This window comes from Platichthys flesus, chromosome 17, assembly GCF_949316205.1.
Source record: "Platichthys flesus chromosome 17, fPlaFle2.1, whole genome shotgun sequence".
Taxonomy (NCBI): domain Eukaryota; kingdom Metazoa; phylum Chordata; class Actinopteri; order Pleuronectiformes; family Pleuronectidae; genus Platichthys; species Platichthys flesus.
In genome coordinates, this window is record NC_084961.1 from 2,906,115 (window position 1) to 2,933,080 (window position 26,966).

The 26,966-nt window shown below is 44.9% G+C and overlaps 1 protein-coding gene across 1 annotated transcript in view; it reads right to left on the bottom strand.

Moving 5' to 3' along the window:
• pkhd1l1.1 (PKHD1 like 1, tandem duplicate 1) overlaps positions 1–25,930 on the bottom strand; it is a 33,129-nt gene extending 7,199 nt beyond the window's left edge. Inside the window, exons 1-55 of the mRNA XM_062410655.1 lie at positions 25,832–25,930; positions 25,625–25,702; positions 25,127–25,271; positions 24,933–25,035; positions 24,770–24,827; positions 24,584–24,677; positions 24,116–24,169; positions 23,903–23,976; positions 23,762–23,804; positions 23,585–23,655; positions 23,388–23,498; positions 22,014–22,113; positions 21,234–21,492; positions 21,067–21,143; positions 20,820–20,979; positions 19,675–19,810; positions 19,420–19,563; positions 19,184–19,338; positions 18,857–18,967; positions 18,570–18,719; positions 18,360–18,484; positions 18,106–18,269; positions 17,729–17,895; positions 16,417–16,549; positions 16,003–16,157; positions 15,427–15,549; positions 15,051–15,156; positions 14,725–14,832; positions 14,452–14,616; positions 14,214–14,335; positions 13,494–13,626; positions 12,518–12,710; positions 11,808–11,950; positions 11,499–11,603; positions 10,959–11,144; positions 10,232–10,405; positions 9,890–10,095; positions 8,435–9,407; positions 8,042–8,290; positions 7,805–7,954; positions 7,210–7,384; positions 6,346–6,502; positions 6,104–6,260; positions 5,654–5,863; positions 5,211–5,340; positions 4,811–5,052; positions 4,352–4,488; positions 2,797–3,826; positions 2,502–2,693; positions 2,249–2,400; positions 2,014–2,173; positions 1,601–1,772; positions 1,161–1,249; positions 792–955; positions 119–248 (exon numbers count right to left, since the gene is read on the bottom strand). Of these exons, the coding sequence (XP_062266639.1) occupies positions 119–248; positions 792–955; positions 1,161–1,249; positions 1,601–1,772; positions 2,014–2,173; positions 2,249–2,400; positions 2,502–2,693; positions 2,797–3,826; positions 4,352–4,488; positions 4,811–5,052; positions 5,211–5,340; positions 5,654–5,863; positions 6,104–6,260; positions 6,346–6,502; positions 7,210–7,384; positions 7,805–7,954; positions 8,042–8,290; positions 8,435–9,407; positions 9,890–10,095; positions 10,232–10,405; positions 10,959–11,144; positions 11,499–11,603; positions 11,808–11,950; positions 12,518–12,710; positions 13,494–13,626; positions 14,214–14,335; positions 14,452–14,616; positions 14,725–14,832; positions 15,051–15,156; positions 15,427–15,549; positions 16,003–16,157; positions 16,417–16,549; positions 17,729–17,895; positions 18,106–18,269; positions 18,360–18,484; positions 18,570–18,719; positions 18,857–18,967; positions 19,184–19,338; positions 19,420–19,563; positions 19,675–19,810; positions 20,820–20,979; positions 21,067–21,143; positions 21,234–21,492; positions 22,014–22,113; positions 23,388–23,498; positions 23,585–23,655; positions 23,762–23,804; positions 23,903–23,976; positions 24,116–24,169; positions 24,584–24,677; positions 24,770–24,827; positions 24,933–25,035; positions 25,127–25,271; positions 25,625–25,702; positions 25,832–25,886 (9,355 nt within the window). The 5' untranslated portion in view covers positions 25,887–25,930. The remainder of the gene's footprint in view (positions 1–118; positions 249–791; positions 956–1,160; positions 1,250–1,600; positions 1,773–2,013; positions 2,174–2,248; positions 2,401–2,501; positions 2,694–2,796; positions 3,827–4,351; positions 4,489–4,810; positions 5,053–5,210; positions 5,341–5,653; positions 5,864–6,103; positions 6,261–6,345; positions 6,503–7,209; positions 7,385–7,804; positions 7,955–8,041; positions 8,291–8,434; positions 9,408–9,889; positions 10,096–10,231; positions 10,406–10,958; positions 11,145–11,498; positions 11,604–11,807; positions 11,951–12,517; positions 12,711–13,493; positions 13,627–14,213; positions 14,336–14,451; positions 14,617–14,724; positions 14,833–15,050; positions 15,157–15,426; positions 15,550–16,002; positions 16,158–16,416; positions 16,550–17,728; positions 17,896–18,105; positions 18,270–18,359; positions 18,485–18,569; positions 18,720–18,856; positions 18,968–19,183; positions 19,339–19,419; positions 19,564–19,674; positions 19,811–20,819; positions 20,980–21,066; positions 21,144–21,233; positions 21,493–22,013; positions 22,114–23,387; positions 23,499–23,584; positions 23,656–23,761; positions 23,805–23,902; positions 23,977–24,115; positions 24,170–24,583; positions 24,678–24,769; positions 24,828–24,932; positions 25,036–25,126; positions 25,272–25,624; positions 25,703–25,831) is intronic.
• Between the last annotated feature and the right edge of the window lie 1,036 nt (positions 25,931–26,966).

The following is a 26,966-nucleotide window of genomic DNA, read 5'->3' on the forward strand; positions in this document are numbered from 1 at the left end:
GTAGGAGAAACACAGTCAGCTCGTTTCAGTGTCGTTCATTGAAACCTGTTTTTTTTATGACAAAGCTCGATCAGAGTTTCTGTGACGGGAGAGAATCGTGGTCTCTGTGGATCCTCACCCAGGACTTTGGAGCCCTGGTTGGGTCCGTTGGGCAGAGGCCAGTCCGGAGTGCGGTGGTCCCCTCTCAGCTTGATGAGCAGCTCCCCTCTGAACGGTTTGTCATCCCAGCCGGCGATCAGCCGTCCGCCCTGAAACAGCAGACGTCACCTCGCTGAACACACGTTTCTAAACTGCACCCACTGTTTGCATTCTATAGGTGGCGCTCTCTCCCTTTCCCTCTAGGTCATGGTGAACTTGTTACTTGTTCTGGGACATTAAGGCCTTCAGGAGCTTGCACATTAGGTGACAGGTTATTTATTGTCTTATAGTTTTGTATTTTCTTGTTGCATTTGCACCATCCAGGTCTAAAAGAAGCTAAATCGAGAAATCTACTGATTTATTATTGGATCTGTGAAATGTTGAAGGACTATTTGATGATGCCAATTTGGTTGTTGTGTCTAAAACCTAAATTTATTCAAAGGAAACTTCAGATTTCTGTATAAAAAATGACAAAATTGATAATTTGATGACAAAAATAGTTGTTGATTAATATAGACAAAGTAAACAAAGCATCTCTAAGATTATAACTTCAATGTTAGATCAGAAATAAAGTCTGAAACCATCTGATTGACGCCAAACATGATATATTTTATAGCGATGAAGTGAAGAGAGAGATCCTGGACTGCACCGACCTGGATGGAGATGTAGACGGCGTCGATCACCACGGAGCTGTACACCGGTGCAGATCGAGCGGTTCTGGTGGAGGAGCTGTTGCCGCTGTCGGGGATCTCCAGAACCCCGATGACCGTCAGCTTGTTGAGCTTCGGAGTGTCGCTGTCCAGAACCACCCACTTCCCTGTGGAGGCGACAGCACATGAGAGCTGCCTCAGACTGACTCATTATAAAGAGTCTCAGTCACTGACTGATCAAACATATCACCGGACAAGACTGACAGTGTGTTTGAAGGTCAATCGTCCTGTGTCCCTTCATCTCCGGGAAGGAAATCCTGACTTTAAATGAAATCTCTTCAGTAGTTGTCTTTTCCTCAGATCTCTATTTACCTGCTGGGATGACCACATCAGCGCCATCTGCTGGTGCAGTGAAGTTATTTTCAGCTGAACTTGTCCAGAAGGAGGCTTTTGACCAGAGACTGGATGGAAACACACACAGAGAGAGAACATGTAACACAACAAAGACCAAACCACCGACAACATGTTCAGGGAAATCTCATTTCATCTTCATCCAGCAGCAAACAGCTTCAAATCAACAGTGATCTGCCAGTTACAGGGATTTTTAGTGACTATAATATCGTCCAGGAGTCTGAACATTTGAAATGGAAACATGTGAAGTCTCTTAAATCTAAATGAAGTACTGAACTCTATCAAGGGACAGAGAATAAGAGACTCTTCCACAAGCTACAAGCTCAACAGAACGTTTCCAGATCACATGAAGTCCTTCGACCTGGTGCTGGGACTGAGATTCCGTTGGGGGTTAAACATACATGAAGTCGGCCGGGCGCCCGGTGGGCAGGGGGGCCAGTGTGGCCGGAGGCGGGGGGGTCGGTGTGATGCAGTTGGGGTAGAAGCAGCGGTAGACGGCGAAGTTGACCGCCACATCGCGCATGGAGGGGTCAGCGCTGGCACGACGCCGGCGATCGCTCGTCTTCCCGGACACTGAGGGGACAGAACAAAGAATGATCATCAAAACTGAATCTGAAAGAACGACACTGACACGTTGAAGGGATGAAACTAATTATTGAATTATCCATCACATGTCAGGAAGCCAGAAAACTTTCACTTTGATGTAAAACATGAGAAAAACAGCAAAGAAGTGAATCAGTGAATAATCTGATCTAATAAAAGTATCACATGATGGGTCGATGGTCAACAGAACCATTAGAAGAGTGAGTCTGACCCATGTAGTAGAGGTTGTTGGAGCTGTCGTCGAAGTACCAGTCTCCGTTTTCGTTGTTGCTGAAGCTCAGCGGCGCCGCCGACCCGTTCCTCCGGTCGATGATGTGGAAGCTGTCCGGACTCTGGGTGAAGTTGTGGTTGATGATCAGATACTGATCAGACTGTGGGGAGGAGATACGTGAGAGTCAGTCGGCAGAACGCGGTGAAGCATGGACCGAACTCGGACGTGTCATCACCTTGAAGCCGTAGAATTTGGACTGGTACGTGATGTTGGTGATCTGGTCCATGTTATCGAAGAAGAAGTTGTAGGTTTGCCGGGAGGGCAGCAGAGCCATCCAGCCGAGCTTATGAGTCATTCTCTTCTTCAGGTAGGGGACCATACTGGTGCCTGTAGTAGTGTGCACAAGTATTTACCGCAGTTCCCACAAATCACCAGCGGTGGTCAGCCAAGCCCACAGGTGTGGTGAGTTACTGTGTGTGTTTTAATACCGTGTGCGTTGGTGAAGACGGCGTCCTTGGCCTGCAGAGAGCTGGGCGTGGGGTTGTTGAATGCCAAGCGGTGGAAGTGGACGGTGTGGTCGCACACGGCCCCGGGGAAGCCCAGGCTCCACTCGGCGCTCTGGGAGCAGTGGGCGGGGTCCAGCAAGGGGCTCATGGCAACGACTGTCTGGTCGATGGTTCCTGAAAGAGACGGAGAAGCGAAGAGGAAGTGAAATAACAGGAGAAGAACACTGGAGTCGACTCAACAGCATGTGAGCTCTGGAGGACACAAGCAGATGTGTACCTGTGAGGGAGCCGTCCATGTCCTGCAGCTGCACCTCGTGCTCCCACCTGAAGCTGGCCTTGTTGGGGGAGTTATGAAATCCGATGCCTTGAAACCTGACGCCCCAGCCGCCGCAGCCGGTGCTGCAGGTCCCGTCGATGGTGGTGACTCCGATGGCGGCACAGGAGCTGCGGTCGAAGTTGATGAACTTGGTGTTGAGGACACTCATGCCGTCGTCAAAGGGCGGGATGACGCCGCGGCGCGAGCAGTAACTGCTTCCCAGTCCGAGCTCATCTACATGGCCCACAATGGTGCTGTTGGACACTGTCGCCCCCCCGTCCTCTCCAAAGCCAGACACGGTCCCTGCGATGATCCGTTTGGCTTCGATGCCGGCCTTCTCGTTGTTCACCATGAGGAAGTTGCTGAACTGCACGGCGCCCACGTTGACCCACTCGGCTCCCTTCTCACAGTTCCAGGTGGTGAGGGACTTGAAGACTGCAGGTTCGGGGGTGCTGGAGCGGCAGCCGCCCCCTTTCATGGGGAAGTAGTCGGCGAAGATCCAGATGCCGAACCAGCCCTGAGAGTGCACGGTGTTGTTGAAGAACTCCCCGAGGGGAACCTTCTTCTGGCAGACGTTTGGGTCGTAGGACGGGCCGTCAGGGTGGGTGTGCATGCGGTACCAGAACCCGAAGTGGGTGCCGCCGGCCGCAGCGTTGTGGCGGACGATGTTGTTGGGGTTGGTGACCCAGTAGGCGGCGGGGGTGACGTCGTCGTTCAGCAGGCTGGTGCTCTGCTTCACGAACACGGCCAGGTTGTACTGCAGGATGTTCTCCGTCTCGATGCCGTCCTCGATGAAGAAGGCCCCGCCCATGATGTCGTAGATGACGTTGCGCTCCACCAGCAGCCGGTGCGTGTTGTGGATGGTGACGGCTCGGTTGAAAGTCTGATGGATCGCACAGCCCCTCACATACGACTTGTAGTCCACGTTTCCCATCAGATGCCAGTGGATGGGGTAGCGGCCCAGCCTGAAGGCCTGGCCTGCGTTGTAGATCTGTGGCACAAGAACATCAAGACTTCAAATGTTAATGTTTGAAAGTGTTAAAAGGTAAAAACTATCGTATATTCTGGGCAGCCGAGATGTCGATGATGGTGAAGTTTGAAGGAAGGATTCCGTGGATCCAGAACTAGCTTGTATAGTAAAGTTTTATTTCAAAGAAGTTCACAGATCAGGATGAGCACCATGGTATACCCGGAGACATTCACATGCCAATAATAAAGCCTGAATTTGCAGGGGTCAAGCCATGCCTTGTGCTTAATAGACAAAAACCCAATTTCTATACTCATCCATTAACAGGTGAGATCATTCCCTAGGGGAAAGAACTAACGAGAAAAATGCATAGAAGAATTACGGAGAATCTGAAGATGGGGGCTGCATGCTTAAACATTTGATTTTTGTTTATACCTATGTTAAAGGGATCTATTTAGCTGAATATACCACAAAACAAAAGGGAAAACCATGAAAAGAGTGTGGGATTCAGAAAAATATAAGTATATTTTAGAATCCAAGACATTTCACCTGAACATGTTCGATTCGGCCAATCACAAGGTTCTCATTGGGTCGGGGTGCGTGGAACATGATGCAGCCTCCGAACTGGTCGCTGCCCACCTCCTCCCCGAACCGGCCCTGGAAACAGGTCTGAGTGGCGAACTCACCTGCAGCACAACGAGAGAAACTCGTTAGACCTCAAAGCTTCTTCAGCCTGATTGGTTCCCACAGTCAAGCCCACAACACACGTCCAGGTTGTTCAACTGCACAATGTAGATCGAGTTTTTATTCTTAAATCAATTTCTTCAAAAGCTATTTTCTGGTTCCAGTTAAAATAGCTTGATTTGATTTGATATTGATAAATCATTGATGATAACACCAAGAAAAAAGTGATTCTATATGATATACTACAGCCGATTGTGAAAGTCACCCTTTAGTCTCATTTAATGTAAAATTCAATGTGATAGAATTTAAAAATAAACTCAGCACCTGTGTTGAAGCCGTCAGGACAGGCTTCGATCTTGTCCTTCCACTCCTCGTGCTCAGCCCCTCGCACCACCACGTTCCTGGTGAGGAGACCCACCTCCGCTCGGGCATCGAACACCGTGCCGTCCGGCAGCGTGACGCTCACCCCGAGGTGAGTGTACTGCAGCGGCTCGGTCAGGGTCAGAGTCTTCTGGTCAGCGGACACTGAGGCGATGTGTCTCACCTCGTTTTCTCTCTGACTGTGCCTGGAAACACAAAACAAACCACGGTGGATTCAAACGTGATGAAATAAAGATCACAGCCCTTCACAAAGCTTTAAACACATAAAGATGATTTATTGTATTTAGTTTTCCCCCGGATCAACTCCTCTTTGTACAAGCATGTGTTCTAGGCCGGGCTCTACCTGTCCCCGGTTGACGCGATGACGATCTTGGCTCCAGCTTTCCAGGTCACCGCCTTCATCAGGGTCAGCGTGTTGGATCCGCCGGCCGCAGTCTGGGCCAAGTGGGTCCAGGTGAGGGGAACAGGGATACCTGGAGAAACAGGTTGTGAACAATGACTTTCTCCTGTGGGGGCAGGTGAGGTGTCACCAGTAATAACTTTGCTTCAGGACACACAACTCAAATTACTTCTTCATCTTAACATTACGTGACATGGTGACATGTAATCTGGGTTTTGGAGTGTTTGGGTCAGTGATTCTAAGTAATTCAGTTTTTTTAAATGTTTGTATTTGTTGATTCAAGGGAGACGATGATTGTGCGTTTATGTGTGAGCGGTGTTGTGTGTCTGTATATTGAAACAGCAGATAAATGTCAAGTTGGAGCTTCTTGTTGTGTGTGTTTATACCGTGGAGGTCGAGCACCCCCTCTCTGACAGCCAGCGTCTTGGTTCCGTAAACAGGAAGTTCAGGTGAGCGCAGGTTCCCATGCAGCGTGATGATGGCTTGATGCTGGAAAGGCTCTTCCTCCGTTCCAACCTGCAGACGTCCTCCCTCTGTGATGAGGATGTTCTCTGCCTGCAGCTCGATGTCCGCTTCGTCAAACACCAACGTTCCTCCTGAGAACAAAGGATCAGCAGGTCAGAGAACGAATACTGAGACATCAACAGTTGAGTGGCGTCTGGTGTGGAGCAGAAACATGTCTGTGTGTATAATAACATATATTATCCCATGGACAGAATTCAGAAAGGCTCCCAAACAAGCCATTTTCACTTCTGAGATGAGAAAGGAAGAAACATCAAACCAGAATTTTAAATAATTTCTGTCTATCATTGCAAATCCATGACAGAAGTGAAGACCTTTGATAAGAAGCATCTTGAGCACGGGGGTGCTGGAGTCCAGGAGGATGGTCTGGCCTTTGGTAATGACGGCGAACGTGCCCCTCTCTGGAGGAGACAGCCCCCCCCACGTGAACCTGGACGACCACACGTCGATGTAGAAGAAGTCTGCGTTGTCCTGAAGAAAGAGACGAACACCGGATGAGACACACTGTGGATGTGGACACGAGACGGACACGATGTGCCCCCGGGTCGTCTCTCACCGTCTTGGCGATGCCTCGGTCTCCGACGCTGACTCGGACTTTGGTTTCCTGCGACTGCCGCTGGGCGCCGCTCACACAGACGATGTGTGTGTTGTTCACGGACTGGACGTCGCACACGGAGCCGGCGATGGTCACGTTCACTTCATTCACGTTTGTGCTGTAAGATGAGGGAACGAGAATTAAAGATCAATATATCAACATGTAGATGAATGGATGACCAATATAATAATAATAAATAACCCTATAAACATGTAATCATAATACACCACATAATAATAAGAGAACAGCACATTAGATATGTTATTTTATATAATACTCTACTTTAACATACAATATCCTACTATAAAATAACAATAATATTTATCACACAAAATAATGTTTAATTTACTACATTATCCCCTTTATGTTCCAATATGAGTTGTTCATTATAGTTTTATGTGGCATAGATATAAAATAACAATATAATACTATCATGTGCAGGATTGAAAGATTCTACAATAAAATAGAACAATATTTTTTTAAATATACTATGATTTTTTAATATAACACATTACATTTAAGTTAAGTTATCTAAAGTATGTAAAATAACAAACTAGCAGATCAAGATTAATGTGTTAATATGTAGTAGACTTTGTGTATGCATGTATAAAGTTGTGCATTGTTGTTTTATTAATTTGTTTTGTTAATAATAAACTTTGTGAATGTGATTAAATGTCCTCACATTAATCCCATTGACATAAAGACATCCTTTGAGACAAGAGGAGTTGTGTCATGCAACCTGAGCGTTTCCTTCTTGGACCTCCACTCTGGGTGTGTCTGTGTATTGTGTGTTTGTTCACCGGAGGAGCAGCTCCTCTACCGCACCTGAAACCGGAGCCGGTGATTGTGAGCCGCGTGCCGCCGGCCGTGCCTCCTCTCCTCGGAGAAACCTCGGTGATGCCTGGCGTCAGCTGAGATTTGTAGGTGAAGCCGTTTGACATGTTGACGGCGTCCAGCTGGTTAATCACAGCCACCACGCAGCTCAGCTCTGACTGTGTGCCTGACGGGACACGAGACACACACACACACACACAGACAGACAGACGGGCAGACACACACATGCCACAACACAAGGATGGGAAGAGTTAAGATGCGTGTACGAAGACAACAACCTGTCTGAGCTGTCTGTCAATTTCCACTGTGGTGAAAATCTGACAAGGACATAGTCTGTCTCCATTAGACCGTGTGTGTCTGTAACTAAAGATGACATAAACCAGTAAAGACACATTCTTTGTGAATGTGACCTCAGCTCTGAGTTTGAACCCTTTTACACAAAGTTCCAGCTCTGAGTAGAGCTCAGGTCCTGTTGTGCAGCCTGTGACTGAAACAGGTCATATTTCTATTACATATCATTTCATTGATTGTGACATTGACTGTTTTATCTGGGTCAAATAAAGAAGACTAGAAAGCCTAGACTCACTGTTGTTGGATGGAGACTGGCAGTAGAGACGTGTGGACGTGGACATGTCTCTGTCGACTTCACACTCCCCCCCGCAGACGGTCACGGTGGAGTTGTGCGGGTCGAAGCCGGAGCCCTGGATGCTCAGCAGAGCTCCGCCACCGTAACTGCCTGATGACAGATGAGAGATCAGATCAGAGGAACATTCGAGGTTCATCAGAGTTTACAGCCTGGTTCTTTCTCCGTGTCTCTTCTCACCCCGGTCGGGCTGCACGCCGCTGAGAGTCAGCTCGTACGTGAACGTGACCCCTGACAGGGCGTGACCTTTGACCCGGTGATTCAGCATGACCCCGTACGTCCCCCCGGGGTTGTCCCCCGCGGTGCACTGGACCTGTGTGTCGGAGGCCGCGGACACATTGCAGGCCTCGTGGTTGATGGTGACGGAGATGAGCTGAGAGTCGTTTCCAAATCCTGATCCTGTCAGAGTGACGACTGAACCGCTCGGCCCTGTGGGACAGAAACAGAGGGGGGGGGGGGGACACAAGACCGGGGGGGGCACAGGATTAGATGGAGGTGTATTTAACAAGCAGGGACACTGAGCATTTTGTGGTTTTATTCAGGTAAACACATGAAGAGGAGGAGGATAATTACCGGTGGTGGGGCTGATGGAGCTGATGCTGGGAGTGTGGTTTGAGGAGTACATGAAGCTGAGCGGAGGATACTCCACAGAGAGGACCCGGATGCTGACGGCCACCTGGCCCTCGCTGTGAGGAGGCGTCAGGCAGCGGAGGAGCCCCGGCGTCGCCTCCTGAATCTCACAGACCTGTCCCCCGACCGTCACGCTGGTGTTCCCCGGAGCGAAGCCGTTCCCCGTGAGGACCAGACGAGTTCCTCCTGCCGTGCTGCCCAGGCTGGGGCTCAGGGCGGCCTGGGCCCGGCTGCTCAGGGTGGGCTGACCGGAAGCAAGGCCTTTGCTCCTCACGATGACTTTGACCGGGTGGCTGCCTGCGGGGAGAGCGTCCACTCGTACCGACACGTTGGCGTCTGACACGGCGGTGACTGCCAGTTCGATGCTGCCGGCGAAAACCACCACATCGTCCACGCGGCTGCCGAACCCTGAGCCGGAGACGTTCACAGCCGTGAGTCCACTGATGGCGTCGGGGGAGACGCCGGTGACGGTGGGAGTGATGGAGGAGGAGTACATGAAGGAGCAGTTTGAGTGACAGGAGCTTTGGATCCTGCCCGTCTGGAAGGTGACGTCACCGGTGTGCGGCTGAGAGGGAGAAGTGTCGCACACGATACAAGTGTAGTTGACCGACACAAACACACAAGCCTTGCCGGCTGCGGTCACCTGACCCGCGGAGAAGCCGGAGCCGTGGATGGAGAGTCTGGTGTGGCCCGTGGTGCTGCCGAGCGGGGGGGAGAGGGAGTCGACCGTGGGCAGGACCACGAAGCGGCGGGCGAGCTCATTGGCCACAGCCACGATGGCAGAGCCCAGGTTGTTGACTCGGACCGACACGGGGAGGGCGACACCGACGGCGAGCTCGCTGCCGGGGCTGAGCCGGCAGAAGATCTCCGACTGAGAGCTGTTGATCACCTGACAGGGCTGATCCCCCACCGTCACCTGCAGGACACACAACTCACTTTAACACTGAGGGGCCGAACTCAAGGCCGAGAACAACACAACGAGAGTCATCCGTTAAGAAGAGACATATTTTAGAATTTCTTAACTTTCATTTGGTTTTTACATTTTCTAATCTGTAACATTTTTATTCTTGTATTTCCTTTCCTAATGTTGAGTGATCTTCAAACCGCTTTTAATTGGCGGCTCTTGTTTGTGTTCAATACTTAATCTAAAACTTTGCTTATTAAGGTTCTTTATAAATAATATTTCTTAATATTATTATCAACAAATAGCAGGAGAGATGCTTGAAGACTTGAGTTGGACTGAACAACACGAAGCATATTCTTGTATTTTAGTTAAGAGTAAGTGTAACAATATTGTATTTATTCATTTATAAGCTACATATAAATATTTTGAAAGTACTTTGCTGCTACTGCATTTTAAACATTCACATTAATGAGTAATTTGAAACCACGGCCGACCTCGTTAGCGCAGGCGGTGTCGCTGAGGCCGCTGCCCTGGATGTGGATGACCTGGTGATAGGTGCCCTGGTTTGGGGAGATGGAGGTGACTGTGGGGGTGGAGCAGCTGGAGGTGCCGAAGGAAAGGCCGTCTGAAGTCTGATTGGCGCTGGGGCACTGCGGGCTGGCCACACACTGAGGGGCATCTCTGGCAACACGACGGGAACCTGGAGGGGAGATGTTTTATGGTCTTTTATTTTGAAAAACCTGACCAGACCTCTGTTTTTTTTTACATTTTCAGTTTTGCCGGAGAATAAGTTTCTGAGTGGGAGCTTTTTTGTTTATCCACATCTGTATCTTTACCTCCCGTCACGTGTCTGGCCTCGATCCCTTCCACTGTGACGGACACCTTGCTGATCTTCTGCTGCCGGGCCTCGACCTTCACGACCCCCTGCAGCAGCTTGGCGTTGGCTCCGTCGATGTAACCGCTGCTGTAGTAATACACGCCGGGGGCGGTGAAGCGGTAGCTAAAGTGCCCTGGGGAAAGAGAGAGAGGGAGACAAGGACTGTAATTATCTCACATAAAGCCTTGAAGCATACTTGGTGTGGATTCATTAAAAGGTGTGACACCTGATGAAGTCTGCATCACATTCCTCGTGTGTCACGGCAAATGTTTAAGCGCTGTTTGATAATCCGATTTAAACGGAATGAACCATCAGATGTCAACGAGGCAAGGTCGCGTTAAGGCCGCAGCTACAGTGACGATGGACCATAATGCATTGCAAGCTAGCGTGAGCTGCATGAACGATAAAGCTTCACTGTTATTTAATTTCTCTTCTCATTCAGCGGGATGCTCACATGTGTTTGTCAGTTTCTGAGACATTCTGGGAAATGGGAAATGAGAATTACAAATAAAAGGCTTATACATTCATTCCTATCTTAGAAAATTCTAACTCTTACATACATTTGTCACTAAACTGAAAGCCAGGCCATTTTAAGTACATCATTTCCTCTTCAGTAACACAGTGAATGAGAGTATTTTGCTGCTGAACTCTCCATAGGACCTCTGTTGATGAGCTAGTGGTTCTACCTTTGCTGGTTTTGGTGTCTCCGCTGGTGAATGCTCCTCCTTCGTATGTGGTGCCACTGGGGCTGGAAACGCTGAAGACCCTGTATCCCACATTCTGGAAGGCCGGTGCCTCCCAACGCCACATCACCGTGTCCCCGACCTGCACTGTGACTGAGGCGGGACTCCATGCGTATCCCTGTCCATAAGCTGGGACACACACAGACACATTTAAAGTTAGTGACTGACAGATCAACACACACACACAGGAGATTTCATTACTCTAGGTTAAGGAACGTCTCATTTAAATACTTGTAAATCCTATTTGAAATGTGGCTTATGATGGAAAAACACGGCTCAGACAGTTTTTTTTAATTCTTTAACATTGTCCTTGTCTCTTTGGGACAGTTTCCAGGCGCCGCCACGTTTAAGCTGCAGGTGACAGCTTCTTGGCTCGCAGCAGTTTTCTGTAAGTTAATCCTCGACCTTGTGGAGCTCAGTTTTCGTTTTGCTCAGATTCAGTTTTGACACGCGAACGAACAATGGACGGAGACGTAGACGTACTTCTGTGGGATCCCTGATTGGTGACGGTGTGGCTCTTCTCCTCTGACTGCATCACACACTGCAGCTCGTTGGCGGAGGCGACCTTCACGTCGCACACAGCTTCTCCTGTCACACCACAAACAAACAGAAAACACGTGTGAGGTTTCACACAATAACCTTTTCCATATCTGCACGGAGTTCACCGTAAATGACCACCAGGAAGTAGTTTCCCCTTCAACCATAAGCCTGAGACCCGTTCCACTGTGGTCCCACTGGTTGGTATGGATCATGACCGTGTGCATTTGAATTCCCGGTCGTCGTGTTGCTCACCGATAGAGACCTTGTTGTCGGACGTGTTGTTACTGAAACCAGAACCAGAGACGGTGAGCCGGGTCCCTCCCATTAAGGAGCCCAACAGGGGGAAGATGCTGTAGACCTCCAGGATGTATTCAATGGTGCCATTCAAACCGTTTCTATGAAACCACAAACAGAAAGAGTCGGAAATAAAAAAGTTCAGTTGATCACTATCCCACTGGTGGTCGCCTCAAGAGAAGTGTGCACAAGAAGATTTCTATTCAGGCTAAACCAAATGAAATCATCAGTCAAATCCATACAGATTAGGGTTAGGGTTTTAATATCCTGTCTTGTATATATAGATAAATATGGGTTGAATTCTGTATATTTATACAGAAATTAATGTTTTGTGCATTTATTTAAGTTTTAAATACTATTAAGAACAGTTTACACTTTCAAAAAAAGCTAATACCTGAACACATTTACTCACTTAATGTATTTGAGACTATAACAAGCTCCACCTCCAGCAGCTACAAGAGTACAGTGTTGTTTTGTTTATTTTTTATACATGATTTCTGACTCAATCTAATCTCCTTCTTTTCTGCTCATTTGTTGAGCTTATGAACTGATTTGTTTTCCCTTCCCTGAGAATTAAGAGCATATCCTGATGAACATATTTAGGAGGTAGGTACAATGAGCAGATACTATGTGAGAGTACTTCTAAGTGTCTTTCTCAGTAGCCTTACCTCATCTTTGCATATCCGACATTCTTGACCTGCACGTCCACCTTGTACAGACCAGGCGGCAGCACAGGCAGGTGACAGCTGATGTTATTTTCCACCCAGTGCACGGGGACACACTCCTTTCCGCCCACGTACACGGCGCTGGCATTACCGCCGTCTCCCAGGAAGTTACCCTGGAGTGTGAGAAGGCGGCGTTCTACAAACAGGAGACACAAAAAAACATGTGACACGTTATCGGCAGGAAAAATGATTCTGTCGCTCAACTGGCAACATAATGATCACTTGTCACTCGACTAAATCCATTTTGAATCTTTTAGAAATGTTCCACTGTATGTTCTGCAGGATTACTTCTCGTCTGCATGCTTCTGTATTGTCTTTTATAATTACAAATGTCCTGAGCTCAGATTCTCAAGGTTTGACAAAAGCAATAGAAAAAAAACAGAGGAAACCTGTGAGTCAACATAACACAACGCCAGAACACAACTCTGGAGATGTTAGCGACAACAAAAGATTTTGACACAACACACCAAGCTCCTGGTGCCACATGTAATTAGACTGATATGATCTGTTCGACAATTAGAGAGGCAATGCACACGCTTCACGATCTTGCAACAGGACAAACGCACAAAGATAATCTTCATTGTTTAACATCGTCATTGTCGATAATTCAGAACTGAAACACTAATGTGCCTTGAGTTGTACAGTGTTTGTTTTGTGACAGACGAAGGACACGAAATTACATCCTGTTCTTTTTCATTAAACAAAGGACAAGCAGAGCACAGACAGCATCCCAGACAGACAGATCAGATTTCTATTGACCTTCAAGAACAAAACCCATCCTGCCCATTTTGAATCTACACAAATAAAAGAAGAACATCCCAGTGCTCTTCTGGATTCGCCACATTCACTACAACCATTTACTGTGTCCGGATCTTTCCTCACCGAGAGTTCATTAAACATTTCACTGGTCTCAACTCACCGAACACTGTGGAGGTGAACAGACTCAGGTCGGTGACACCAGGCGTGAGCAGCAGGTCGTAGGTGAAGGAGCTGTCGGCCGTCTCACTCATGTTCCCCACCGTCACTGTCACCGTCTGTGATCCATTAAGACCCTGACAGAAGAAAGAAGAAGGACTTTTTAATCATGAAATGAAATAAAAGTGCCTTATTTAGAGTCGAGGTTCTTTGACAGCGAACCTTGAGATTGATAACATTTATCAATGAGCTGAAAAGGTGAGTCCATGTTTGTATTTATATACAAAAGAGGTTGTATATAAAGATGTACAACATGACAGCTCCCGAGGAAGTGAAGCTGAATCATCTTGTTTGCCTCCTGATGGTTGACTTCATTAAAGGACATAAAGCTCCTCCATGTTTGCAGATTGGATATGAATCAAAGTAAAAAGTACAAGACTCTGATTTTAATCAGTTATTTGATGCTTTAAGAACTACTGCTTTTAGCTTTAACTGAAGGAAGTGGAGACAAATCGTCCATCTGTGTTTACCAACAATTATCTTTAGGTCACTGGCAGACTCCTGGTGGGTTTTAGTTTAGTTAAATCCCCTCACTCGCCACCTGGAGCCACAGTTTGCAAGAGTTAGAGCAGTACCCTTATTTAATTAAAGAAGCCATGAAAACTCCACGTGTTAACCTTGAGGTAGAATGCCAGTTGATATAACTGGGAGTCTGAACACTTACTGCTGGTGTTCTGCATCTCAGCTCAGTGTCACTGGTGTAAACCAGCAGGCACTCGACACTGCCGAGAGTCACACTGGTGTTCGGACTGAAGCCGAAGCCTTTCACCGTCAGCAGAGTCCCCCCTTGAGAAAAAAGAAGAGAAGATCTCAGTCACGATTTGATCAAACCATGTATAATCTCATAATTTGTGGGGGTTTTATTTCAGTGCAGCTGTTTGACAGGTTGAGATGTGCCGTACCTCCCAGACTCCCCGACAGAGGGGAGAAGGAGGACACGATGAGCTGGTAGGTGAAGTAGCTGGTGTTGCCGGACGCGTAGCGTGTGTTTCCCAGTGAGGGGAAGGTGACAGACACTGGGTAGGTTCCAGCGCTGGCACGGCCCAGCCTGCACACCTGAGAGGTCGCTGGAATAAATACAAAAAAGTTTTAATTCAAAACTTCCTCCTGTTTGAAAGCTGCCGAATAATAACAACAACCTGAAGCTGTCACTTGTCAAAACATGTCTCACTTACATGTGGTCTGCTCAACATGGCACCTGACCTGTCCCACCATGATGGAGGCGTTTTCGTTGGCGAAGCCCGTCCCAGTAACAGTCAGAAGAGTCCCCAGTCCGTTAGATCCTGAAGAGAAGAGGTACCATTCATCATCACATGTACGTACAGGAGGCCGTGGATATTGATTTATTACTCTTTGATTTTGAAATATTAAAAAGTTATCCATATATGAAGCTGCACCAGATTTATGGCACTTTGGAATAATATATAGTGTTTTGTACCAAATCCTTCATCGAGTCCATTTCATTTTACCCAATAAAGCAGCTCATATGTTCAAAGTTCACCTTGAGATGGGCTGATCCCAGTCACCACTGGAGTCTTCCCCTCGGACCATTCAAACCCACAGTCCCCAGCACACTTTGAGGGAATGCCGTTGATGGAAACCTCCACCTGTGAAGATCATAAAGAAAATTCCTCATCAAGAATAGTGTGAAGCGTGTGAAGATGCTACAGGGGAATTACAAAGGGATAATAGAAGAGTGCAGATGTCAATCACTTCGACACAAAGACCTAAGAACTAAGTGGAATGAATTCCTGCCTGGAGGCACAAAATTGAACCACAGCTTTATTCAAACAGGAAAAACACAGCACGGTTGACAGGTGAATAATGGCCAAACCAAAATCCAAATGTGCCAGAGGCTGTTTGAATCATTTTTTTACCTGTGGTTTAAGTTCCAAGACACGGAAGAAGTCTCCTCCCAGTTTGTAAATATACAGTCCTCCCATTCTCCTCTGTTGAGCGCTAACAACTGCGTTTCCTCCCACAACTGAGGAGCTGTTGATCTGCAATGAGAATAAGACACAATCGGGTCAGAACAGGCGATATTCAGAGTGAATAAACACTAATACACAATATTCACATTCATATTTACTGAGACGCTGCATCTTATTAACAGGACTTTTCCCCAAATTAAAGATAAAAACTATTTGATGCAATAAAAAACACAAATGAATACAAATAAATTAAGATAAAATAGAGAGAGACAGTAGAATATTGGTATTAAATCATATCAAATATTTGGTTTTGCAGAAAAGAGTTTGGATTAATCCTGACCCAAAAGTAAAGAGTGTCAACTTCAAGGTCTCATATTCTGAGAATGAAGACAAGAATGAAGAAAGATGGGAAAGAGATGTCAAGAACTTTTAATAATATATAAACACACACATCAGATTTGAGGGCTTAAAAGGTTGTAATGGTAAAAACATGAATAACTAATGCTACCAGTGGAGTCTGACCTGGATCAAAGGCTGGCCTCCAGGGTTAGTGAGCCACTCGACCTTCCACTTGGGCTGTCGGCAGGTTCCCTGGGACCAGACGCTGACCTGTCCCATCCCTGCGATTCCCTCCAGAGCGTACTTCAGGTCCTTGTCGCTGATGTCCACAGACAGACCTGAGAACGAGCACTGTTTGTGTTAGACACATCCCTGTAAAAGGAACTCTGACACGTGTGTGGGACTTGGAATCTTTAATACATATGTTACTGTCCCAAGGAAGTGTTGTGAGGAGCTTTGGTCAATAAAACAACAAGAAGTCATTGCTGTGGCACCGATACCACAAGGACAACCTCCCACATAGTGACTCGTATAAATATAGAACTTGTTTATTCATAGGAGCAAACACTACACAGGTGCGATCACACTCTGATCTACCTTCAGCTCTTCCTCCATAGATCTCCACATCGAATGTGCCGGTCAGCGGAGGCGAGGCGGCGTGCAGCCGAGTGACGGTGACGATGGCGGCTCCTTCCCTGAACACGGCCATGTTCTCGCTGCTGTTAGACATCTTTGAAATTAGAAGAGGAAAAAGAATAGAGTTACAAAAGACACCTGTTCCATTTCAACTGATACACAACCTTGTGTAGTTTGGTGTTCTAAAATAAGAAAGGACGCTGTAAACTAGCGAAGGAGATAAAAGCTGTGAGCTGTTGAACCGGTCGGTATCACAATAGAAATTAAATAATAAAATATTTAACCTTGTTTCTCAGCTTAGTTGAAAAAAAATCTATTTTGTATTTTCAAGGATGAAGTTGTTTGTACAAAAACTAAACCACAGAGGCACAAGGATTATTTTTTTTTATAAAAACTGCAGAATGATGATGGATCGACTGTCGTAACAGTCGTCCCTGATTCTGTTGAAATCTGTTCGGTAAATGATGACTGTACAGCCTGTTGAGACATGACACTCTACACGGGTCATTGTGGCGCCGCTACTGCAACTAGTATCACATGACTGCAGGCGACTGGTCACTTCCTCTGTGTTCCTGATTCACGCTGCTCACTGCTCTGACAAATCCTCGTCTCCTAGTGTAACTGCTTTGAGAATCATGACCTGGATGAATCCTGCTACTCTGTTAAGTCTTGTATTGACTTTTATTACAGACCCTATAATGAAACTTTAATTTGGATGGCACGCTGACTCAAAGACCTGATGCTGTAGGTTTCATTTCCGACCTCAGGCTTTTCCTTATTTGGATTTTTATTACCGAGGACTCAAAAGCCGGGCGGATTAGAGCCTCCTCAGTGTTGCTCCATCACACTCACACTGCACCAGAGCGAATGGGAATCACCCGTCTTCTGTCACACACTTATACTCTTTTATTCTTTGAATTTTTATCCAAAGAGTTTAGGATTTCACCAGCTAAATTCCTTTTTTACTGATTGAAATTTAACAACAAAAATTATAATAATCACATTAAGAAAACATTTTGCCTACTGTAAGTAGGGAGCTTAATGTTTTGAGGAGTGTCTGATTAACTTACAGACGGCTGCCACTTGCTTGCTTAATATTAGTCATTATCCTAATGTGGGTTTCCTGGTCCTGAATAACAAAATGAAGCTAAACTAGACACACACTTAATCTGCTTCTTCCTGCAGTCGACTATTGATCCAATGCAGGAATCTGCAGGTACTAAGTAAGTAATATGAGACAGTTTCTCTAAATATAAGTTAATTGATCCTTTACCTGCAGGAAGCCGACTTCTATCATCTGGAAATCAAAAGCACAATCCACAGGCGTGGCTTTAATCCTGTAGCTAATCTGTGAACCAGCGGAGTCTCTGGTCACAGAGATCTCATCGAAGAAACGTCCCACGTGCTCAAACGGTGGAGGCCTCCTCATGAGGGTCACGACTGGCAGAAACAACACAGATCCTCAAAGTTAAATATTGAACGTTAACGTCTTGGGATTAGTGATCAGTCCTTCTTATAAGAATAACTATGAAATTCAAGAAAGAATGTTGTACTGGATTAACTATTTTGTCTCTCACATGCAATTAACAGTAAACTAATTAACTAATTAACATTTGCACAGTTGACTGGGATATTAAATAAGCTGTGTACCATTCTCATCCCTTGTGGTCGGCGTCTTTCCGATGTGAACGGCGTCCACGTAGAAGTCCGACCCGGAGACGTCTTGGTAGAGGTAGAGCTCCAGCAGGTTGTACCGGCTGCCGATGTATTCTGTCTGCACAGAACTCAGCAGGTCCATGCATTTATAACTCCATCTGTGAAGAAAGAACAATCAAAGTTATTCAAGAAAGGTTTTTTACAGTTTCTGACAAATCAACAGTCACATTTTATAGATTTTAACCGACTTTTGGCTTTTGGTGAAGACTGTGCTGATCTTCGAGGTCTGTGTTGTGGTTTTGCCTTGACTGTTGCGATAGGAGAATTTAATTCCAACCTCTTCCTTCAACATTCCTTTATAGGCGAAACAAAGCTGGAACGATGACAGAAAAGGTTAAATTCCAGACTGTGTTCAAACCAGCAAGGCTTATAACATGTGTATTACCAGATGTATTTACCGTGGAATATGAGTCCAGTGAGATTTGTCCATATTGTTTACCGGACTCTTGAGTGTAGCTCTCCTTGAAAAGGACCTGGGCGTTCTTCAGTGACCACAGGCCACAGAAACCAGAGTATTTCACTGGAGTCCCCTCCGCAGCAGAATCAAACTGGTGAGCAAACAAAAACGCCAATTCAGATACTGGTCTGGTAAGTTACCTGAGCTTGACCCAATAGCGTTAGTTGCATTTCTCATTCGATTTTACTGATTAAAGAGAACAGAGATTCTTCTTTTGCCTTCGCTGACCTGAGAGTTGTCGCCTTCAAAATCTTTGAAGTATTTCACATCGCTGCCCTCGGTGGTCAGGAGCTCAGCGGGACACTCGGCCTGCATCATGTCCTCCAGAGCCGACTGCACCTGTTCACGGTCACAAGAGGTGGACGTCAGTATCGTGTCTGCAGGTTCAAGCCTGAATGTATGTACATCCACTCGAGGAGTCATTACATCAAGATCATCACAGGTTTACTTAAGAGTTTGCAGAACTGGGGGATTTCTGAATTTTCCAGTAAAGTCTTGTCAGAATTGAGAATAATGAGAATTAAAGTTACAAGATGTTTTTTTTTCGCGACAGACCTGAGCCTCAGTTGCGTTATAGGCGATGGGTTTAGTTGGGACTCCCCCCCAGAGCAGAGTGAACGTCTCCATGTTGCTTCTCCCCTTGGTGACCTCCCCAACCGAGACGTTGGTGTCCGAGCCAAACACCTCATGGTGAAGAGGTTTGAAATCACCTGCAGTCAAGAAGACAAACATTACTAGCTGCAGACATCAATCCTCTTCCCTCCCGGACGAGTATTTCTGTCTCTTCTTACCTCTGTCTGAATTGAATGTGACTAGGTAGTCGGATCTTTGGCTGGAGTCCTGCTTGGTGACCTGAACCGTGTCAGGTTTGATGGACCAGAGGCTGTTCAAGGCTTTTTCCACCACATCTGCTGAGGCGCTGACGGGGATTGGAGCTGAAGAAGACACATGCAAAGTTAAACCTGGTTTCATTATGAGTCTTGAGGGTGTTTTGGTTCTAAGGTAATGCCACAGTCTGTCCAGTTAACCCAGTGGTTCTCTCGTACCGGTCTTGGCGTTGCCGTAGCCCAGGCTGAAGAAGACACTGCCACAGAGGTTAGAGTCACAGCTGCTGCTGACGCTCACGTTCTGAACCTCTTTGACTGAAGCAGTGCTGTTCGGCCACGAGTCAAAGGAAACCAGCTGAGGGACAGAGAGAAGGAACTTTAGAGGTGAATCCGGTCATCACAGGGAATTAACATTCATAATTGTATGTGTAGAATCAGATTTATGTTGTTTGACGTGTTTTCCAAGTTTCCAGCCGTCATGATAAGCTCAGGAATAAAAAATGCTTTAGCTCAACATTTATTATAAAGATAAGACATCAGTATAAATTCTCTCATCTAAAAAAAGGACTTTCCAGTATTTATTCAAAGCTAAGCTAATAATCACTTAGAAATTGGATGTAGCGTTTAGCATACAGGTAATAGAGCAGTGTAAAACCTACATTTCAAGTATTTATTTTCCATTTTCAAAAATCTTGAACACATTTTTTATTCGTTATGGTGCTTTATTTAACCAGATTAGCAACAGGTAAGGTAGGTTAGCATCCCTTAGGCTAGGTTAGCATCAGGTTAGGTATATTAGCATCAGGTAAGGTAGGTTAGCATCAGGTTAGCATCAGGTTAGGTATATTAGCATCAGGTTAGCATCAGTTAAGGTAGGTTAGCATCAGGTAAGATTGATTAGCAATAGGTTAGCAACAGGTAAGCTAGTTTAGCATCCCTTAAGGTAGGTTAGCAACAGTTAAGGTAGGTTAGCATCAGGTTAGCATCAGGTAAGATAGATTAGCAACAAGTTAGCAACAGTTTAGGTAGGTTAGCATCAGGTTAGCATCAGCTAAAATAGATTAGCAACAGGTTAGCAACAAGTAAGTTGGATTAGCATCCCTTAAGGTAGGTAAGCAACAGTTACGGTAAGTTAGCATCAGGTTAGCATCAGGTAAGATAGATTAGCAACAGGTTAGCAACAGGTTAGCAATAGTTAAGGTAGGTCAGCATCAGGTTAGTATCAGCTAAAATAGATTAGCAAAAGGTAAATTAGTTTATCATCCCTTAAGGTAGGTTAGCATCAGGTTAGGTATATTAGCATCAGGTTAGCATCAGTTAAGGTAGGTTAATATCAGGTTAGCATCAGATGAGGCGCCACACACCTGCTCCTCGTCGAACACGTCATATCGACCCACGATGAGCTGGATCTCGTTGAGAGCATCGTTGGTCTGGTATTGTGTATAAGAGGACTTCTCACTGATCAAGCCGATATTCAAACCTGCTGCGCCGCCGTACTGCTGGTGTAATACTTCGATGTAGTAGCTGGAGAAAAAGGGAGATTTGTTGGTTCACGTATAAGTTCTCAGCAGCCGTGGAACAGATGATGGAGGATTCGTGAGCCATACTTACGGTTTTCCTTTCTCGAGAACCATCACTTGAGACACAGAGTTTTGAGTGGTATAACGTGGCTGGGTCATTAACTTGACCTAAAGTGGAGGATGTAAAAAAGATAATATCTATATTTGAGATCTATTTGTATTATGTTATTTAGTTTGAACTAAACTGTCATGTCATACTTTGTCTTCAGGGCGATCGGAGTTGCTGAAGTAGAGTTCACATGAGTCGTCACACTGCATGGTTATCTTGAAGTTACCGGTGGCTGGAGGGACAATGACGCCTCTGAGTCGTGAGCAGAAGTTGAACGCAGATGGGAAGCCATGCTGCAAGGAGTCGATCCACTGGGACCAGTATCCCGTCGTGTTCTCGTTGTAGGTCCAGATGTCGGTCAAGACACTGGTTCTAGTGTTGTTCCACACTTCCAGCTTGAAACCTCGGCTACCTGAACAGTCAACAGATTTAAATCGTAACTGATGGATGCAAAGTGGGAAATAAATAAACACACAAGGAATGACATTCAGTACAGACAAAGTACTTTCTCTTTGGCTTTAAAAGGTTCTCAGGAAATCTGTATTAAAACATATTAATTATGAATTTAACATTTAGTATACAGATAAGCGAGAAGTATAAAAATTCTCCCATCTGAAATTGGACTGGCCGGTTTCTCCCGTTTCCAGTCTTTATTCAAGTGTTTTGTTTCGAGCCGCGAAGATGAGTCACAACATTTTGTCACAGCATTTAGTTTGACGCGTGAATAAAAACATGCCGATGTCTCAGTCAGATAACAAATTATCTTGTCACAGCACAAAGCAAATCAAAGACCTGATGGACCAAGCGATAAGACCAGATCATCATCTTCCAGACAATGGAAGTTCAGACGCTGAACGAACAATGACACTGCAACAAACACTGAGACAAGTGATGCCCTCATCTCATTACAGGACAAAGACAGAGACGACATGTCCCCACCTGGGAAGACGCTCCTGTTGTTCATCTGGTGCTCGGCAGTTCTGCACATGATTCTGTCATCGGACACCATCTTGATTTCACAAGGCAGACCTGAAGAAAGAAAACTGTCCGGTGAGTGAAAGTACAAAATAACATTCCAGTTCCAACGATCTTATCGTTATTATCATGTGCAACTTGTGAGAAGTTTCGGTCGAGAATCTTCTTCCTGGAAATACAATTATTGCTTTTGTCCAGGTACAAAATCAAGAGGCGCTCTCAACCCTTTTACTTCTCAAGACATTTGTACATCTAGTACTGCACTGTGCTTAAAAAGGCTTAAATACCATTGTGAGGTACTTTATTGACAATTTGTACTTCATAGTTTTAGTTCACTTTAGTAATAATAATAATAATAACACACTCACAGTATCAATTTCAACACTTTTTTTACTTTAAAGTAATACTCTGATTGCAATATTTTTATATTGAGGTATTACTACTTAATAAGCAAATTTCCCGTTATGTTTAATTGTACTTATAGTATAGGCTTTATTGTCCAAAGTACCTTTATTGTCTGTGCTGGATTAAGATGCTTATAATTTATTAAATATAGTATTCTGTTCATGGGTTACTTGTTTGTACTATGCATCTTTCCTACATCTATTTATTGTTGTGACAGCCCAGTTCACGAGATTAATGTGTTTGTGTTTTTTAGACAGAGAAATACTCACAAAAGTATATTTTGTGAATGGTTGTTTAACGTAGATCATATGATTAATCTTTACTCTGGTCAGTTGCAGTTACACGTCATCGTTTTAATATATGAAATCTATTGTAGACGTGAAGATTTAAAAACATTTCAATAGATTAATTATTTCCAGGTATATTTAACTGTGCCTACAGTCATTTCTCTTATCTGGTTTACCATCATTTAAAATGTAACATATTATTTGTATTTACTTTCCCTCAACCGATTTCATTGCAGAGCTGAGATTGAGAAATAATGACTTCCCATACGATTGTGTCAATCATGAGCTGAACTCAAAGTCAACAGCTTGTTAAATGACTCATGCAGTATTGTGACAAAGCGTCACGGTCTACTGTCTCTCAGTATTTAAAAAAATTCTCTTCTATCGTGCAGGAATTCTACCGTGCATGTTTTCCTTTGTTGTAAAGTATATGCACATTGTGTGGTGTTGAAAGGGATTACTAGCACTGCACGACAATGGGTCCCAACCATGTGGAGGGTATTGTTTAGTGGCAACGCACCAGAACAATGCAGCAATACTTAAAACAGTAAAACAATATCGGTACAGCTGTCGGTGCTGGAAAGTTGGCTGCAGCCATGTTCAAAGTTTTTCCAAAGCTCTGATCGCGATGATTACCTCCAACGAGAACTCGCGCCGGCTGATCGGTTTGGTCGAAGAAGCGTCCGTGGACGGTCAGCAGGGTTCCGCCCATGACGCTGCCATCGGATGGAGAGACTCCTGTCACCTCTGCTCGAGAGAAAGCAACAAACATGTCACCGTAAAGAGACTCACTGAACATTCACTGTGAACACATGTCTGGCCCTCTGAAGTACCTGCGTAGGTCTGGACCATGGAAAGTTTATCCACAGATGAAACCTTATACAGACTCAAATCGGGCAAACTCCTATAGAATGGAAAGATAAACATTATTAATGCAGTTGTGTGAGTAGTATCAGTTCACTTAACTGGACGTGAACATATAAACACTTGGAGTTGGCACAATGCTTTACCTTCCAAATTCAGAATCCAGAATGTAGCTCAAGTTGTGATGCCCTGTTGGAAATAAAACGTAATAAGTGAAAAGCTGTTTGATCAATTTATAAAATACACACATTAAATGCAGCTTATCACTGTGCAGCAAACCAGCTTACCAACATATGTTCCTGTCATTCTGCAGCTCATGAGTCCGTTCCAGGAGGTTTCTGAATCCAGTCGCAGGTTATATCTTAAGAAACGTTTGAAAGACTTTTAGCAAAGTATAAAATTATACATTTGACTTCTCACTATGATGAACTATCATTGTGCTGCGTTTGTACTTTGATTTCATTTCTAAACCCCGTCCACTTGTAGAAAAGCAAACTTACAGTTCATCTGACTGTGGTTTCAGCATCTCACACGGCATTCCTCCGATATAGGACCTGCAAGAGAAACAAGATCAGCTGCTGCCCCATCGTAAAACTAAGAATCTGCACTTAAATGTATTCTTCAAATTTTTCAAACAGCATGTGAAACAGACTTCTTCTATAATGTAACATGCAATTTAACATCACATTAAAAAAAAGGTTTTTGCTGAAATTGTTTAAACTTAGCGGACTTACTATGCTTTTATTTTGAAAAGTTGTGTTCTAAATATTCTAACTTATACATAAGCCAGGCACATGAAAAGTAATAAAGCAAATTTAATTTCACTATAAAGCTGATATATTAACACAGGTATGAGCTGCTTCCACCGGCCCGGCACAACTGCTCTTAAAGACCTATGTTATGTGTCTTAAAACAATAATTCACATCTGTATTTGGGAACAATATCAGGTGTCATTTTATCTTCATACCTCACAAATCTGACATTGAGGCCATTTGTGCTCACAGCCGTGTTGCTTCCATACACGTCGGTGAAGATCCGGCCACGCACTGACAAAATTGTGCCTGCAGTGATATGGAAGCTGGTTTTAGTTTAAAGTTCAAACTGGTCTGAAGTGACGACCACGTGCTGAAGAGGGGGGGGGGGGGGGCTGTACCTGGGGGGCCGCTGACCGGAGTAACAGAAGTGATGCTGGGGGTGCGCCACCAAACGGACTGAGGAGAGACAGGACAAAAGAGGCAGGTGTGAACAATCCAAACCTGACAGCAGGGGAAGACCTGATGAAGAAGTTCAACTTTAGATTGAACCGTAGAACTTACATAAAAATTGCAATGGTTGTGACGTCCCCCGCATATTTTGCTGTCGGGAATGGCCACCCCATCCACCGTGACATGGACCACATACCAAGCTTGGGGTGACGCCCTGTGTAGGAAACAAGTGAGAGTCTCTGCTGAAGTTGGGTGAATACGTTATTGTGTGTTGTGTTAGAAAGTCCCCGCAGCCCGAAGCGTACCTGGTGTAACACATGATCTGGTTGCCGTGTGTGGAGTCTTTCTCCACATCGCAGGGGATGGACAAGGTACCCGACACCAGCGTCACATGGTTCCCGTAGGTGTCGTCTTTGGGATTCAGCTGGAACTGTCCCTCCTGGGAAAAACCTGGACGTGGAATGAAATCACCACAGTCATCAATGTGAGGAACAAATATATGAAATCAATTGTATGCCTCCTTAACAGTTTAAAGTCTCATAACTGGAATGAAAAACAATACTCACTCTTATTTGGGGGGGTTTGTGAGATTAGATTTAAGCAGCATCGTTTTACATCGAATCATTAGATCATTGACAAAATTGAGTAAACTATCTGAGGGTTTAAGCTAGAGCTGGAATCGAATAGAGATGTATATGTTGTATCACCTCACAACACGTACACAATGCATAATCAATATATCTATATGTATTAGATAATAAGTGATATAGCTTTATTACCCTTTCTTTAATTCAACCACTCACCTGATCCTGTGATTGTGAGTCGTGTTCCTCCGTTGGTGCTTCCACGACGTGGACTAATGCTGGAAATGAGTTGAGCACCTGAAACAAACAGATGTTTCTTCCAATATCAGGGGGAATTTTGTGCACTTACAAATTCACAAAACCAACAATATGCAATGTTAAACAAGTGTGTGTATCAAAAAGTACAATGATCAGTGTGTAACTCACTGCAGCAGCACCAGAGTGTGAGCAGAAGAGCCGCCGGCCTCAACACCGACTCCATGGTGGGGGTTTCCCGGAGATCCTGGCGCCTCAGCGCGGTGTTTGGTTCAGGAGCAGCTCAGAGGAGATGCTGGATCAATTCACCTGAAAAGAACAATGATGTTTTACAATTATAATATATGAAGGATTTTAAAGAATCTACACAAAAGAAGATTTGGGGAAAATATGAATCTGAAGAAAAGCTAAATTTCTGAAAATTCACATAAAGAACAGCTCGATGTAATGTAGTGAAATACACAAACACTTGTTGCAATCAAAATGACAAGTTATTAGATTAACATGCTATTTAAGAGTGAATAAAAACTCACCTGGTGTCAGTTAGAGAAGCAGCAGTTCACCTGTCAGCTGTGTCAGGTGCAGAGACACAGAGAGAGAGAGAGGTAGAGAGACACAGGCTGTGAGCGGAGTCTTTATGCTGCTGCTCATTGTTCCGCCTCTCACCTGAGACATGGGAGGTGACAGCAGACATCACAACAGGGACATGAAGCTCAGACTCAATCTGAGGGTCACGCCAAACCAAACGTGCAGAGAGAGTCACACACGGGTCAGACGAGAGGAGGAGGAGGAGCAGGGGGGGGGGGGGGAGGAAGAGGATGAGCAAACAGAAGTTGAAGTTATAAAAAGCTCAAAGTGAAATCATCGAGGGGCTGTTAACAACAGAATTACTGGAAATAAACTTAAAATTAGACCAAGTCCCGAGTTTATATGGAAACCAAAAGGTTGACACAACAAAATCTGAACAACATTATGAAATACACAACAACCAATGAATACATTATTTAATACCTTACATTGCATCTATAGTTTTTTGAAGGCGTTGTGTTGTCTAGTGTTGATTGTGCTCATTATTAATATTTAATTACACAAAACAGTGAACACCAAATGTCTTTATCCCAGGGTTGTTGTACTTAACTTATCAGAATCTAGTTTTATTGCAAATGTAAAATTAGTTTGTATGTTTTGCTTTGTTTGTTCAAATCTGGAGGAATGTTTTCATGTCTTAATAAAAATACATTACTACTACAACTACTTACTGGCCAGGCTTCTGCACACATCCTGTACTTTTCTCAGACATGATAAC